At 43.4% G+C, this 16616-nt stretch overlaps 1 protein-coding gene across 1 annotated transcript in view; it reads left to right on the forward strand.

Annotated features, from left to right (window-relative positions):
• Nucleotides 1–16616, forward strand: part of SP110 (SP110 nuclear body protein) — a gene marked incomplete at both ends in the record, with an annotated part of 43122 nt that overhangs the window by 19943 nt on the left and 6563 nt on the right. Inside the window, 6 exon segments of the mRNA XM_079710721.1 lie at nucleotides 935–998; nucleotides 2470–2619; nucleotides 5147–5215; nucleotides 13136–13234; nucleotides 14019–14161; nucleotides 14535–14579. Coding sequence (XP_079566847.1) covers nucleotides 935–998; nucleotides 2470–2619; nucleotides 5147–5215; nucleotides 13136–13234; nucleotides 14019–14161; nucleotides 14535–14579 — 570 coding nt within the window.

Consider the following 16616-nt stretch of genomic DNA (forward strand, 5'->3'; position numbering starts at 1 on the left):
ATTTGTTTACATTTCCTTTAATAACACACGAGTGTTCATTAACTACATCCTCATCAACCCAGACATGATAAAACTTTTTAAAAGTCTGGGTATAATTAAAACTAAACAATGCATTTTCAGGGGATTATTGGTGGTCTAAAGATGCTTTTTAGGGACGTCCCTGGCAGTCCAGTGGTTAAGACTTCGCTTTCCAGTGCAGGGGGTGCAGGTTCGATCCCTTGTCAGGGAGCTAAGATCCCACATACCCCGGGGCCAAAAAAACCCCTAAAACATAAAACAGAAGCAATATTGTAACAAATTGAAAAAGATGTTAAAAAAATGGTCCACATCAAAAAAAAAACTTTAAAAAAAGACACTTTTAAAATAAATGTGTCCTTTGTATTTCCTCTTTTAGCACTTCCAATTTATGCTTTTTGCCCACTTTCCTAGTGTACTATTCATCTTTTGCTTTGTCTATTAAGGACAGTAACCCCCTAACATTACATATATTGCAGTTTCCCCCTTTTTTGTTTTAATATTGTGTGGATGTTTTTTGATGTATGGGCATTTAAATTTTCTAAGCAGTCAAATTTGTTCATCTTTTGCCTTTACAATTTGGGTCCTTGGCTAAGGACCTTCCTTCTTTGGCTAAGAAGATCTTTTATATCTATGGCTTATAACAATCTCTCTCTATATTTTCTTCTAGTCTTGAAAAAACTGGTTATTAATTAGAAAATGATATATTTTAATGTTAATAATTTAGTATATCTCTATTACTTCTTTATTCAATCCTTTTTCATTTCCGAGTACTTTCTTCACATAGGTCTCCTGGTTTTCTTGCCTCCCCAAAGTGATGGGAAGATAGAAAAAAAATTTACTTAAAAAGTATTGACATTTCAAGCTTGTAGATCAATATATATAGCCATAAGAGATTATTTTCTTTTCTGTTTTAGAAAGGAAGAGAAAAATACATAGCTGTTCAAGTTCAAAAAAAAGACAGAAAAAGAGTCTCCCAAGAGGTAAGCAAGAAGGGTGAAGTTGTCATTCCCTTAGTGTTCATCAGGGTTCTTCTCTCCAGCCACACGGCCACCCGGGTGTCACTAGAGCACAGCCAGCCCCATCTCGACCCCTAAGTCATCCCATCAAAGGCTCCTCCTTACAAAAGGAGAACTATGTTGATTCCAACAGGCTTCTTCCCTCTTATCATTGGGAAGGAGTGGGGTGGAGGTGGACAGGAGGCATCAGTCAATTTTGAGATTAGGACTGTGTCCAGTGCAAGTTCAGAGCCAGGAAGAATAGACAAAGCAAACCTGAATGTGCAGGCAGGATTCAGACTCTCGATCCCAAACTGGAGTTAGATTTGTCGTCACTGAGTGTTCAAAACCACCTGAAGTGATGCTTAGCATGCATTGACTCCATGCATGAAAATCGTGTTATTTGCAGTATAAGAAACAAAACTGTATGTAACTCTGCATTCTTCTGGATCCTCTGCTTTATTCCTTTTTGTGCTCATCACCTTTTCTCCTTCTCCTCTGCATTCTCTTCCTCTTCCCCTCTCCTTTCTCATTCTTTTTGCTTTAGTTCAAGGTGTGACAGTTGGTGGGGATTCCCTTGGATTTCCAGCCCTTGAATGCAGCACCCTGAGAGGGAATCTCTTGTCAGCCCCCAAATATGAATCATGACATGCGTTCCACTGCTTTGGACATTCCCCGAATTTTTCTGTTTGTTTCCAACACCCCTCAATCTTGGGGTTTGACCTGGGAGGAGACTAGGACCTCCTTGATCGCCCTTCTCCTCCTCTTGTCACTTTCTCTCAGTCCCCAGTGCCACTGTCTCCTTGTCATATGCTGAGTTCTCTCCACCAACGACTTCTAGGAAAACTTGACAGTCAGACCTCTAAGCTTCTCCTGTGGGTATATAAAGGTAATTTTTGAAACAAAGAAATCTCTTTCAACAAATTTGTGTTTCAAGCTTTAGTGTAGCATCTCCAAAATGGCCTCAGCTGAGCAGTTTCTTCTCAGATCTAGCCAGCATCTGCCTCTTCCCTGAAATTTATTGATTTAATAATTAGGGAACCCTGGACATTACAATGTTTAAGGGTGAAAAATACATAATTTGAATATTTTCTAAAATATGCTGCCTGTTACACATTCATTCCACAGAGATGAATTGAGTTGAGGGGTGTGCTGGCACATGTCCTAGGTTCTGAGGACTCAGCAGTGAGCAAAACAGAAAACTCCCTGCCCTCATGGAGCTTAGATTCTCGTTGATACACATGTAATTAATAGTCAGAAAGAGAAGTTGAAGGGGGAGAAAGAAAGATACCCACAAGAGAAGAGAGGAGTCATTATGGAGAAATAGCAAGATAGAAGTGAGGCAGTGGGTACAGAGATCTCAGAGTGAGGCCACTGGGAGTGCGAGAAGCTTCGGGGAGGAGGAGGGCCACTGGGACCCCAATGAAAACTCTTCACAAATCGTTCTTTGGCCCAGGGTCAGCCTTACCTGGACGCAGAACCCAAGAGATGCTCCAAGTGGTAGATCAGGTGACTGAAAGGAAGGCCAACTCAACCAGAAGTTCGGAAGTCATGACACGGGCCCAGAAAGCAAGGGCTAAACGTGCCCCAAAACCTGCAGCAAAGGGTAAGGCTGGCGATGGAATTTGTCACCTGGATGCTCCGTGTGGGAGGGGCTCCCGTGGAGCAGGCACAGGGGGACGCAGATGCGTAAAGTTAGTCGTAGAAGGAGGGAGGGGGCGGACGAATGGGCGTGAAGACAGAGCGAGAGTCTCTTGGTCTGGGGTCAGCTGCTGGGAGAGGTAACCGCGCTCTCAGAGTGCAGGTCGCCTCAGCTGTGCCCTGCAGAACCCCATCCCCACTCCCCTGGGTCTACTGTTTACATTTCTATCAGCAGAGCCACCTCTGCTCCACGGAGGCTGGGGCCTCCTCTCTGATTCGGGCCGATCCAGTGACAGGAGTGGCATCAGACGTCGAAGTGGACACATTCTCTGTTTTATTTCTTAATGTTTTATTTCTGGAAGTGAAGTAGATTGGTCAGTGGGTCTGCATATTTAAAATTATCCCACACTGGGAATTCCCTGGAGGTCCGGCTCTGTGCTCTCACTCCAGAGGGCCCGGGTTCAGTCCCTGGCTGGGGAAATAAAATCCCACAAGCGTCAAGGCCAAAAAATAAAATAATAAAATAAACGAATCCCATACTGATGATCAAATTGTTGCCAGTTTAGACTCCCATGAATGCGCTTTGGACACCCTCTTCCCTACATCTTCACGAACACCAGAAATAACAAGACTTTTCTGTTTGTTGAACATAAAGGCCAAGAATGATAGTCCTCCAGTTTGGAAGGTCACAGTACTGCTCACCAGCATCTCAGAAGGTCACACACCCCTGCCCTGTGGACTCAGGAATGGCCTCGTGACTTGGCCAAAGAAGTATGGGTGGAAGTGAGAGGGCTACTTCCAAGCCAAAGCTTGAAGAACTTTTTCTAAAAAGGGCCAGAGAGTGAATAATTTAGGCTTTGCTGGCCATGAAGTCTCTACTGCAGCTATTTAACGCTGCCATTGTAGCGTGAAAGCAGCAGAGACAAAAATATAAACAAGTGGGCCTGTCTGTGCTCTAGTAAAACATTAATACCAAAACAGGCATTGGAGGCCTCCCTGGTGGCGCAGTGGTTAAGAATCCGCTTGCCAATGCAGGGGACACGGGTTCAAGCCCTGGCCTGGGAAGATCCCACATGCCGCAGAGCAACTAATTCCGTGCGCCCCAACTAATGAGCCTGCGCTCTAGAGCCTGCGAGCCACAACTACTGAGCCCATGTGCCGCAACTACTGAAGCCCGCACGCCTAGAGCCCATGCTCCGCAACAAGAGAAGTCACTACAATGAGAAGCCCGTGCACCACAACGAAGAGTAGCCCCTGCTCGCCGCAACCAGAGGAAGCCCATGCATAGCAACAAAGACCCAAAGCAGCCAAAAATAAAAATAAAAAATAAATAAATTTATTAAAAAAGAAAAAAACAGGCATTGGGCTGACTTGGCCCTTGGGCCGTAGTTTGCTGACGCCTATGATAAACCATTGAGATTTAGGAGGATCATAAATGACTACAGCATTATCTAGCCTATATTTACTAAGATGCCTGTTTTTTAAATAAATTTTTCTTCAGAATGTTTTCTTTTGAAGGTCCCCTGTTCATATTTGTCTATTTTTATATATGACTCTTCTTTTTTTGTTGTTTAATCAATTTGGGAGATTAACCCCTTGTTGCTGCAATTTTCTTATTTTGTTTTTGTCTTTTAACTTACTTGAGAAGTTTTTGGCTGTGGAGGGTTTAGATGTTTTTGGGTTTTTTTGGCCATGCTGTGTGGCTTGTGGGATCTTAATTCCCGGACCAGGGATTGAACCTGGGCCCACGGCAGTGAAAGCACGGAGTCCTAACCACTGGACCGCCAGGGAATTCCCAAGAGCCTTTAATATTTAGATATAGGCACATCAGTTTATTTTTTCCAGTATGGTTTATGTCAGAGTTTCTCAACTTTTGCACTGTTGTTATTTGGGGCCAGTTAATTCTTGGTTGCAGAGGCTGTGCTATGCATTGTAACACGTTCAGCAGCATCCCTGGTGTCCATCCATCAGATGGCGGTAGCGCCCACCTCCCAGTCTGGCAAAAAAGATTTCCTAACATTTCCAGATATCCTCTGGGGGCAAAATCACCCATCATTGAGAATCACTGCTTTATGCCCTGTACTTCTGCCTTAAAAAGCCCTTTCTATGTAATATTTATAAGGCTACATCCTTTATTTACTTCTAGTATTTGTATTAAGTATATATATATATATTATATATATAAGTATATATAATATATATATAAGTATATATATACTTATATATATATAAAATATTGTTATATGTTATATTAATATATATTAATTCGTGAAAATTTGGCTTCTGTAATACTTTTAACCTTCCCATCTATTACCTGGAGCTTGCTATATTTTTTTTGGTCAATGCTATAATTTTTCTTTCGTAAGGACTCCTGTCTCTCTTGCTCTCCAAACTGGTAGAAAGACAGAAAAAATTACTTTGAGATAGTGACGTAGAAAGCACGTAAATCTATGTTTCCAGTTATAAATGACTATTAATTGTTTTCTTTTTAGAAAAGAAAAGGATAAAAGATGTCTGTTCAAGTGCAACAAAAAGTCGTCAGAGAAATATTCCCATAAAGGGTAAGTAAGTGAGAGGCGGGGCCCCGCCCTCAGGCTCCCCAGGGCCCTGGCCTGCTGTGTTGGTCAGGGGTGCACGCTTGGTCTCTGGGGGTGAGCACCCCGTTGCTTCTGCCCCTCTGCGCTCTGGTGTGTCTCTTGGGGACACAGTCCTCCTCTCCCTCCTTCTCCTTCCCCTCCTCCTCCTCTCCTTGAACTCATTTTCCTTCTCCTTTTTTTTTTAAGAATTGCCATATTTTTAAAATATTTATTTATTCATTTATTTGGTTGCGCTGGGCGTTAGTTACGGCAGGCAGTTTCCTTAGTTGCAGCTTGCGGACTCCTTGGTTGTGGCACAAGAACTACTAGTTGCGGCATGAATGTGGGATCTAGTTCCCTGACCAGGGATCGAACGCGGGCCCCCTGCATTGGGAGCTTGGAGTCTTAGCCACTGTGCCAACCGGGACGTCCCTCCGTCTGCTTTTATAACATACTTCTTGGGCATTACCTCTTGTCACTCTCCCTTCCCTCTTTAGACGCCAGCCACACTGGCCTTTTTTCCCCATTAACTTATTACTGAAGTATAACTGGTGCTACCCAATCTGGGGTCCACACACTGGTGACATCTACAAGCCTGCTCGCCGCAGGTCTGCAAAAATCAGCAGCTTGTAAATCAGCTGTGACTCTGAGCACACTGGTTTCATAGCAAGACCCCAGTGGAAACAGCAGCGCATTGATTTCTATTCTGGTCAGATTCCTGTCTCATCTCAGGCCGGCATCTTGAGGAGCACTGGTGCACCGTGCTTGTGGAAAAATGCATGTACATACTGCACAGCTTCAGGAATGAACACAAAGGAAAAGCCCACATGTACCCAGCACCCAGGTCAAGAAATAGAACATAATCCACACCCATATTCCAATCCCTACCCAGAGCCCCAAGGGTCGCCAGCAGCCTGATTTCTCTGAGCATCGTCACTTTGACATGAACGCTTCACCCTCCATCCTTCTCAGGGCCTGCTCAGTATGTCTCCTCCCTCCTTCACACACTCCGTCCCCAAAGCCAACCCCCCCACCCTCCTTCCTCCTTTGCTACACAGCCTCCGGCTCACCTTGAACAAAGCCTTCTCTGACCCAGCAGGCAGGGTATTTTTTCTTGGTGGCACTTGTCACAGGTATCATTTGTTTCTGATAGTATCAGATCTCTTTTTTTTTTTAATTTATTTTACTGAATATAGTTGGCTTACAATGTTGTGTTAACTTCTACTGTACAGCAAAGTGATTCAGTTAGGTATACATACACATGTATCTGTTCTTTTTCAAATATTTTTCTCATTTAGGTTGTTGTTAGATAATATTGAGCAGAGTTCCCTGTTCTATACAGTAGGTTCTTGTTGGTTATCCATTTTATTTTTTTAAATTTATTTATTTTAACATATTTATTGGAGTATAATTGCTTTACAATGGTGTGTTAGTTTCTGCTTTATAACAAAGTGAATCAGCTATACATATACATATATCCCCATATCCCCTCCCTCTTGCGTCTCCCTCCCACCCTCCCTATCCCACCCCTCTAGGTAGTCACAAAGCACCAAGCTGATCTCCCTGTACTATGCGGCTGCTTCCCACTAGCTATCTATTTTGCATTTGGTAGTGTATATATGTCCATGCCACTCGCTCACTTCGTCCCAGCTTACCCTTCCCCCTCCCCCTGTCCTCAGGTCCATTCTCTACGTCTGTATCTTTATTCCTGTCCTGCCCCTAGGTTCCTCAGAACCTTTTTTTTTTTTTTAGATTCTATATATATGTGTTAGCATAGGGTATTTGTTTTTCTCTTTCTGACTTACTTCACTCTGTATGACAGTCTCTAGGTTATCCATTTTAAATATAGCAGCATGTTAATGTCAATCCCAAACTCCGGAACTATCCCTTCCCCCCGACCCTTCCCCCCTGGTAACCATAAGTTCGTTCTCTAAGACTGTGAGTCTGTTTCTGTTTTATCACAAGTGTAATTAGCTGCCTGTGTACATCCTGTTCACTGAGCGAAACTCAAATGAGGTCAGAACATGGGTCCATCTTGCTCATTGCTCGATGACTCCTCTGTGCCTTGCAGTTTGTGCTTAAATAGCTGTCAAATCAATACATTATTCATTCTTTCTCATCAAGTATGAATACCAGTATCAGGGCCTCCACTGACGCATAAGTGAACTTAATGGAATTGAAAAAGTGCCCCTTCCACCATACACTTGACCTACGCCTGTCAGAGCTGATTCTTGAGACCAGGCCCTTTGCCGCCCTCTGCTGGAAGAACGTAGGAAGTGTGCAAATGGATTACAGCTCTGATGTGACTAGGAGCTCCCCACCCTCCCACCGTAAAGGGGAAATCCTTACTCAGTGCACATCCCACACTGCCATATGCAGAGGCCCTGCCAACAATATATAAGTGTGTACATCACTTTACAATTGGCAAAGCACTTTGTTCCACACGTTGCCATTTAATCCTCAAAGAGGTATTTTTCTATCCATTTTCCGATTCAATTAGAGCATAAAAGACTTGCATGAACTAAAATCAACCTAGGTGTTTTAATCCCAAGTCCTTTGTCCTTTACACTGAAAAAAGAAAAAAAAAAAAAAAACCTCCTGGTGTTTTTAGGAAACACAAGTAGGAAGCAAAGAGTCCAGGCAAAGGCTGAGAGCTCTCCATCTGCATCAGCTTTTCCTGTCTCCTTAGCACCTCCACCCGGGCTGTGACTTCGGATTTAACGTGTCTCTGTGCTGTTATTCGTCATATGATGTGGAGTCTTGTTGCGGTGTTTCTGATGGCATGGAAAGAGCACGAGACTAGGGGCCGGCACGTCCGGATTCCAGTGCTAGCTCCGTCTCACACAGTGTGGCGACCACCAGGAATTCTCTCTCCAAATCTGCACCTGAGTCCCCCATCTATAAAATGCGGATCATTGCCATTGCCTTCCTTTTGTTACAGGTTGTAGTGAAAATAAACAATAGAATGTCTGTGCTGCTTTTACTAGTCCCTTAACTAGCGCTTCTCCTCCAGCCACTCCATCCCCCGCCAGGCCCCTTGTGTACAAATCATAGAGCTCCGGCCTTCTCCGCAGGCCGTGTCTTTGCAGGCATAGTTTCACCCTGTGCCTTTTCTCCATGTTCTGTAAGAACCCCTGTACTTAGTCTTCCCAATCGCTCACTGGGGTTTTTTCCATTCTGCTTTTCCTTGTTCTTTTCATTTCCTCCACCAGGCTTTTCATCTCTATGAACTCCCTCTGTTCTTTCCCCACCCCCACCGTGCAGCATGTGGGATCTTAGTTCCCCCACCAGGGATCCCACCTGGGCCCCATGCATTGGAAGCTGGAAGTCTTAACCACTGGACCGCCAGGGAAGTCCCTCCCTTTGTTCTTTTTTTTTTTTTTTTGCGGTACGCGGGCCTCTCACTGTTGTGGCCTCTCCCGTTGCGGAGCGCAGGCTCAGCGGCCATGGCTCACGGGCCCAGCCGCTCAGCGGCATGTGGGATCTTCCCGGACCGGGGCATGAACCCATGTCCCCCGCATCGGCAGGCGGACTCTCAACCACTGCGCCACCAGGGAAGCCCCCTCCCTTTGTTCTTTGATTGATTACTTCTAGCCGACTTCCCGAGTTTGCTCACATTTACTAGCAGTGACCTAATAGATGCAGGAGAGCTCCACACAGGCCTCACCCTCAGGCTTCCGTCCTTAGAGGCTTGTTTACTGAGATGAGAGGTGAGATGGAGCCAAATGCAGGATCATCAGGACCAGATCAGAAAGCTGTCTCCCTTTCTTTGTGACATCTTTGTCTGGTTTTGGTATGATGGTGGCCTCATACAATGAGTTTGGGAGTGTTCCTCCCTCTGCTATATTTTGGAACAGTTTGAGAAGGGTAGGTGTTAGCTCTTCTCTAAATGTTTGATAGAATTCACCTGTGAAGCCATCTGGTCCTGGGCTTTTGTGTGTTGGAAGATTTTTAATCACAGTTTCAATTTCAGTGCTTCTGATTGGTCTGTTCATATTCTCTATTTCTTCCTGGTTCAGTCTCAGCAGGTTGAGCATTTCTAAGAATTTGTCCATTTCTTCCAGGTTGTCCATTTTATGGCATATAGTCACTTGTAGTAATCTCTCGTGATCCTTTGTATTTCTGCAGTGTCAGTTGTTACTTCTCCTTTTTCATTTCTAATTCTGTTGATTTGAGTCTTCTACCTTGTTTTCTTGATGAGTCTGGCTAATGGTTTATCAATATTGTTTATCTTCTCAAAGAACTAGCTTTCAGTTTTATTGATCTTTGCTACTGTTTCCTTCATTTCTTTTTTATTTATTTCTGATCTGATCTTTATGATTTCTTTCCTTCTGCTAACTTTGGGGTTTTTTTGCCAATATCACTGATGAACATAGATGCAAAAATCCTCAACAAAATACTACCAAACAGAATCCAACAGCACATTAAAAGGATCATACACCATGATCAAGTGGGGTTTATCCCAGGAATGCAAGGATTCTTCAATATATGCAAATCAATCAATGTGATACACCATATTAACAAATTGAAGGAGAAAAACCATATGATCATCTAAATAGATGCAGAGAAAGCTTTCAACAAAATTCAACACCGATTTATGATAAAAACCCTCCAGAAAGTAGGCATAGAGGGAGCTTACCTCAACATTAATAAAGGCCATATATGACAAACCCACAGCCAACATCGTCCTCATTGGCGAAAAACTGAAACCATATTCACTAAGATCAGGAGGAAGACAAGGTTGTCCACTCTCACCACTATTATTCAACATAGTTTTGGAAGTTTTAGCCACAGCAACAAGAGAAGAAAAAGAAAGGAATCCAAATTGGAAAAGAAGAAGTAAAGCTGTCACTGTTTGCAGATGACATGATACTATACACAGAGAATCCTAAAGATGCTACCAGAAAACTACCAGATCTAATCAATGAATTTGGTAAAGTAGCAGGATACAAAACTGATGAACAGAAATCTCTGGCATTCCTGTACACTAATGATGAAAAATCTGAAAGTGAAATTAAGAAAACACTCCCATTTACCACTGCAACAAAAAGAAGAAAATACATAGGAATAAACCTACCTAAGGAAACAAAAGACCCGTATGCAGAAAATTATAAGACACTGATGAAAGAAATTAAAGATGATACAAATAGATGGAGAGATATACCATGCTCTTGGGTTGGAAGAATCAACATTGTGAAAATGAGTGTACTACCCAAAGCAATCTACAGATTCACCGCAATCCCTATCAAACTACCACTGGCATTTTTCACAGAACTAGAACAAAAAAAAACTCACAATTTGCATATAAACACAAAAGACCCCCGAATAGCCAAAGCAATCTTGAGAACGAAAAACGGAGCTGGAGGAATCAGGCTCCCTGACTTCAGACTATACTACAAAGCTACAGTAATCAAGACAGTATGGTACTGGCACAAAAACAGAAATATAGATCAATGGAACAGGATAGAAAGCCCAGAGATAAACCCACGCACATATGGTCACCTTATCTTTGATAAAGGAGGCAAGAATATACACTGGAGAAAAGACAGCCTCTTCAATAAGTGGTGCTAGGAAAACTGGACAGCTACATGTAAAAGAATGAAACTAGAACACTCCCTAACACCATACACAAAAATAAACTCAAAATGGATTAACGACCTAAATGTAAGGCCAGACACCATCAAACTCTTAGAGGAAAACATAGGCAGAAAACTCCATGACATAAATCACAGCAAGATCCTTGTTGACCCAACTCCTAGAGAAATGGAAATAAAAACAAAAATAAACAAATGGGACTTCATTAAACTTAAAAGCTTTTGCACAGCAAAGGAAAACATAAACAAGACAAAAAGACAACCCTCAGAATGGGAGAAAATATTTGCAAATGAAGCAACTGACAAAGGATTAATCTCCAAAATTTACAAGCGGCTCATGCAGTTCAATATCAAAAAAACAAACAACCCAATCCAAAAATGGGCCAAAGACCTAAATACACATTTCTCCAAAGAAGATAATACATATTGCCAACAAACACATGAAAGGATGCTCAACATCACTAATCATTAGAGAAAGGCAAATCAAAACTACAATGAGGTATCACCTCACACCAGTCAGAATGGCCATCATCAATAAATCTACAAACGATAAGTGCTGGAGAGGGTGTGGAGAAAAGGGGACCCTCTTGCACTGTTGGTGGGAATGTAGATTGATACAGCCACTATGGAGAACAGTATGGAGGTTCCTTAAAAAACTAACAGTAGGGGTTCCCCTGGTGGCGCAGTGGTTGAGAGTTCGCCTGCTGATGCAGGGGACACGGGTTCGTGCCCCCCTCCGGGAAGATCCCACATGCCACGGAGTGGCTGGCCCGTGAGCCATGGCCGCTGAGCCTGTGCATCCGGAGGCTGTGCTCCACAACGGGAGAGGCCACAACAGTGAGAGGCCCACGTACCGCAAAAAAAAAACCAGTAGAACTACCATACAACCCAGCAATCCCACTACAGGGCATATACCCTGAGAAAACCATCATTCAAAAAGAGTCATGTACCACAATGTTCATTGCAGCTCTATTTACAATAGTCAGGACATGGAAACAACCTAAGTGTCCATCAACAGATGAATGAATAAAGGACATGTGGCACATATATAAATGGAATATTAGCCACAAAAGGAAACAAAATTGAGCTATTTGTAGTGAGGTGGATGGACTTAGAGTCTGTCGTACAGAGTGAAGTAAGTCAGAAGAGAAAAACAAATACCATATGCTAACACATGTATATGGAATCTAAGAAAAAAAAAAATGGTCATGAAGAACCTAGGGGCAAGACGGGGATAAAGACGCAGACCTACTAGAGAATGGACTTGAGGATATGGGGTGGGCAAAGGGTAAGCTGGGACCAAGTGAGAGAGTGGCATGGACCTATATACACTACCAAATGTAAAATAGATAGCTAGTGGGAAGAGCTGCATAGCACAGGGAGATCAGCTTGGTGCTTTGTGACCACCTAGAGGGGTGGGATAGGGAGGGTGGGAGGGAGGGAGATGCAAGAGGGAAGAGATATGGGAACATATGTACATGTATAACTGATTCACTTTGTTATAAAGCAGAAACTAACACACCATTGTAAAGCAATTATACTCCAATAAAGATGTTAAAAAAAAAAGAATCTAAAAAAAAAAGAAACAGCTCCTGCGGTCTGTCTCTAATTAATTCACCCACAACGAGGCTGGGGGGAGGGGAAGCAGGAATTGCTGATGCTTATGTTAACCCTTTTACAATTCCTTCTCCTGAATCAGAACCCCAGACCCTACTCAGGGGCTGTGAGTTGCCAAGTCCCTCCATAGGCAATGTGCAAACTAGTCTAGAGCTCTCCAGGGTTTTCTTTTACTCATAGGGGAAGAAGCAGAGGAACAATCAAATGAAAAGGGACGGCAAACGATGAAGACTAACACTATCCCTTCAGTGCTAACTGCCTCACTCACCCCCATCTTGGTAAAATCATAGAGAAATTTTCGCCAGCTACATGAATGCAAAGAAATATTTTGGGTAGGCAACTTCCATCAGCACAGAGGGATAAACAGGATGCTTATGGAATAAAGGAACTTTAGGTGATAGTCAATGAATTTGTGAATTTAAACACCTTCACCGAAGAAGCACAGTATGTTTTATTAAATTATTTTATTTGATGTAGTGTTGGCGGGGGTAGTTTTGTTTATTAGAGACTCCCCTGTTCACATATCTAATCTGCTACTCAAAATGGAAGACTTCCTGTAAATTAACCAGAGGATACTCCCTACTGCCACTCATGGTATTATTGTCATTACTATTATTATTAGAATTCATGGGAAATTCATGAGGGAGACAGAATGAAGACTGAGGAACACTAATCTGCTCTTTTTTACTTTCAGAAAAACCTGAAGATGAAACTCTGGATTTTCACTCTCCTAAACTTCCTGTGACCTGTGGTCAGGCAAAGGGGATTTTATATAAGGAGAAAATGAAACAAGGTGAGTTCCTTGATCTTCTGCTCTTTGGAAACCCTAGATGAAGGAATCACTAGAAGGGAAGAAAATATCCACGTGTGTCATTGTTCAGGACGTGGATCCTGCAAGCTAGACTGCAGAAAAAGCAATGCTTTTTAAGAAGGAATTTTTGGGCTTCCCTGGTGGCGCAGTGGTTGAGAATCTGCCTGCCAATGCAGGGGACACGGGTTCGAGCCCTGGTCTGGGAAGATCCCACATACCGCGGAGCAACTAGGCCCGTGAGCCACAACTACTGAGCCTGTGCGTCTGGAGCCTGCGCTCTGCAACAAGAGAGGCTGCGATAGTGAGAGGCCTGCGCATCGCGATGAAGGGTGGCCTTCACTCGCCGCAACTAGATAAAGCCCTTGCACAAAAACGAAGACCCAACCCAGCAAAAATAAATAAATTAATTAATAAACTCCTACCCCCAACAACAACAAAAAAAAGGAATTTTCAACCTTTTCAATGTCATGGTACATCTGATGACCAGGCCACTCCCCTCCCACATGGAAGTCATCCATGGACCCTGTGACACATGTCCTTGCCACATAAGAGGCAAATTCTGTCCCAATCCTTCACCAGTAGGGCAGGTTTTAGGGCTTCCTTCCATCTGAGAGAGGAGGAATCAGACTCCCCTGCTACTGCTCCCACCTCACAGGGAGTCTCTGGACCCAGAAAGGTGGAGCATCACAAGTAGGGGGTTGGAGGTTTAGGGTGAATTCACAGAGGATGGAAGTGGATCCAGGAATGGGCTGTCTTTACCTTACAGGCTCCTCAGAGAAGTGTATTCAGAACGAGAAGGGACTTTGGTTCACACCAAGAGAATTTGAAATTGAAGGAAAACGGGAACAATCAAAGAACTGGAAGCGGAGTGTGTTTTGCAGAGGAAAGAGCCTGGAACAGCTGCTGAAGGTATTGTAATAACAAGGGACACATAGGTGATGAGTTTAATTCCTTGAAGGATGATGAGTGGAATTTCAATAACAGAAGGGTGAAGACATTCCCATTAGGATTCCACAGCATGATTGAGAAAATGCTAAACGATCATAGAAAAACATTGTGAGTGAGAAATTTAGGAACATAGATTGGTGCTAATGGTGGGGAACTTTAAATGCAAGGAGGGATTCAAGAAGCTTAGCCTGGTGGTATCAGAGGGGATGGGCTGGAAGGAAACTAGAGGAAGACAGAGACACCTGTCTTGTTTCATTAGGAAGTGGAAACTTGGATATTTACCAAAGAAGAACCTCCAGAACAACCCCATTCATTGACCCATCCTCTCTTTCAGAAAGGACTTTTGCTCTGTCCTTCAAGAAAAAGTCTCAAGAGAGAGGTAAATAGCAGGTGAATTTCCACCACATTCTCAGTCGTCACGTTGCCGACTTTCTGTGTCCCAAGGCTTGCCTGGGAGTTCTGGACTTTCCCAGCCTCAAGTCACCTTCCCATTTCAGCACTGCATCTTCATGACAACTGCTTTAGCTCACTGGTACATGTACATGCCGCCATTATTTTCAAAGTTAGTTTTAAGATGGGGAAGCAAATAACTCTTTAAAATAAAGATTAGGACAAAAGCATGTGTTTTAGGAAAAGATCTGTATATTTGGATGATTACCAACAAAAGACGTCAGAAATAGAGTGCCCTACTTTGGAAAGTAGATAGGGTATTGAAATAGACAAGAACAGTATAAGAAAGAATAAGAAGGTCATCGTTGATTGAACTCCAAGTATTCCTCAATTCAGCATGCTCATTACTGGTAGCACCAGAATGGAATAATGTGTTTGAACTGAGCTTTGTCTCTGCACAGCCTCCCTCCAGGAGAAAATGTCAGTCATCCATTGGCTGTACCCGCTGCTCCGCCCCAGCTGTCTTTACTTCCGTAAATACAACTTCCAGTCCCGAGTCCCATTCATGAGCTTCCCGTTAGATACGAACCTCCAGCAGAGGCAGTGGTGCCTCTCCCATCTTGCCCTGGAGGTTAGCCTGACACTTGGCTGGATTCATTCAAAGTTTATAAGGCAGTGGTCCCCCAAAGCTGTTTATTGTATAAACCATCTTTTCCATGCTGATTTGAAATATCTTGGTATGTTTAGGGAGGCTCCTTGTAATGGCAAAAAATAGGGAAGAATATGGATGTCCATCAGTATTGTAAAATAAACTGATACATCAACAGAATAATACTTTTTAAAAATGGATGGTTTGCAGGTATAGACCCATCCTTCAGTCAGTGGAAAACCACCCAAGGGTTTTAAGGTCAAGAAAGCTTCAGGAAGCTTAAACTGGAAAGAGCATGTACGGAAGAAGCCCAATTTTGCTTATGTGAATATGTAAGGCTATGACTAAAAAAATATCTGAAAGAATCAGTTGTTCTGGGATGGGATTACAGGGTACATCTGACTTCCATATTATATATTTATGTACAGGTGGAATTTTTATAATGATCCTTAATTACTTTTGTAACCAGAAACAAAATAAAGATATTTAAAATCCAGATCATTAATGGCCCCAATATTATAGTTCCTTCTTACTCATAATGCTACAAGTCAGCAAATGATAGCCAGGGGCACACTTGACCTGACCATTCAGTCCCCCATCAGGAGCCACATTGAGATAAAGAAAACAAAGTTTAGTTCTAATCATGAATGGACCAGCGCAGGCCTTTCCCCCAGCAATGTTTTCCAGCATGTCACTGTCACTCTGCAGTATACCCAGTCTCCACTGGTGTCTAGCTCTGTTTATGTGTACCAGCAAGAGATCTGATGCTAATACTATAAACATGTGGGGGTTTTGGGGGGTTTTTTCTTGTGTTTTTTTTTGCGGTACGCGGGCCTCTCACTGTTGTGGCCTGTCCCGTTGCGGAGCACAGGCTCCGGACGCGCAGGCTCAGCGGCCATGGCTCACAGACCCAGCCGCTCTGCGGCATGTGGGATCCTTCTGGTCCGGGGCACGAACCCACGTCCCCTGCATCGGCAGGCGGACTCTCAACCACTGCGCCACCAGGGAAGCCCCTAAACATGTGTTTTGTGGCTGCCCTGCAGGGTGCTGCTCCCTTGACCCAAGGCAAAATGGGCAGCTCAGGGCCTGTGAGAGCCTCTACTTCCAGAAGGGCCCAGTATGCAGCCAAAAGTTGCTACCCTAATGGCATGTAGTGTGGGACTGATAGTTTTTGCTTTTGTTTTTTGGGGGGTTTTTTTTGGACAAATTCTAGAGCCTTTTGTTGAGGAGTTCCCATTCAAAGTGGGCTGATTTGCAAATAAAAGCTTAAATGGGTACAAGTAAAATCTGTGAATGAGGACTATGTTACCTTCAGAACTCAAAAGGGGTAAAAATGGGGGCTTCCCTGGTGGCGCAGTGGTTGAGAGTCCTCCTGCC

Source organism: Hyperoodon ampullatus, assembly GCF_949752795.1.
Source record: "Hyperoodon ampullatus genome assembly, chromosome: 8".
Classification (NCBI taxonomy): Eukaryota; Metazoa; Chordata; class Mammalia; order Artiodactyla; family Ziphiidae; genus Hyperoodon; species Hyperoodon ampullatus.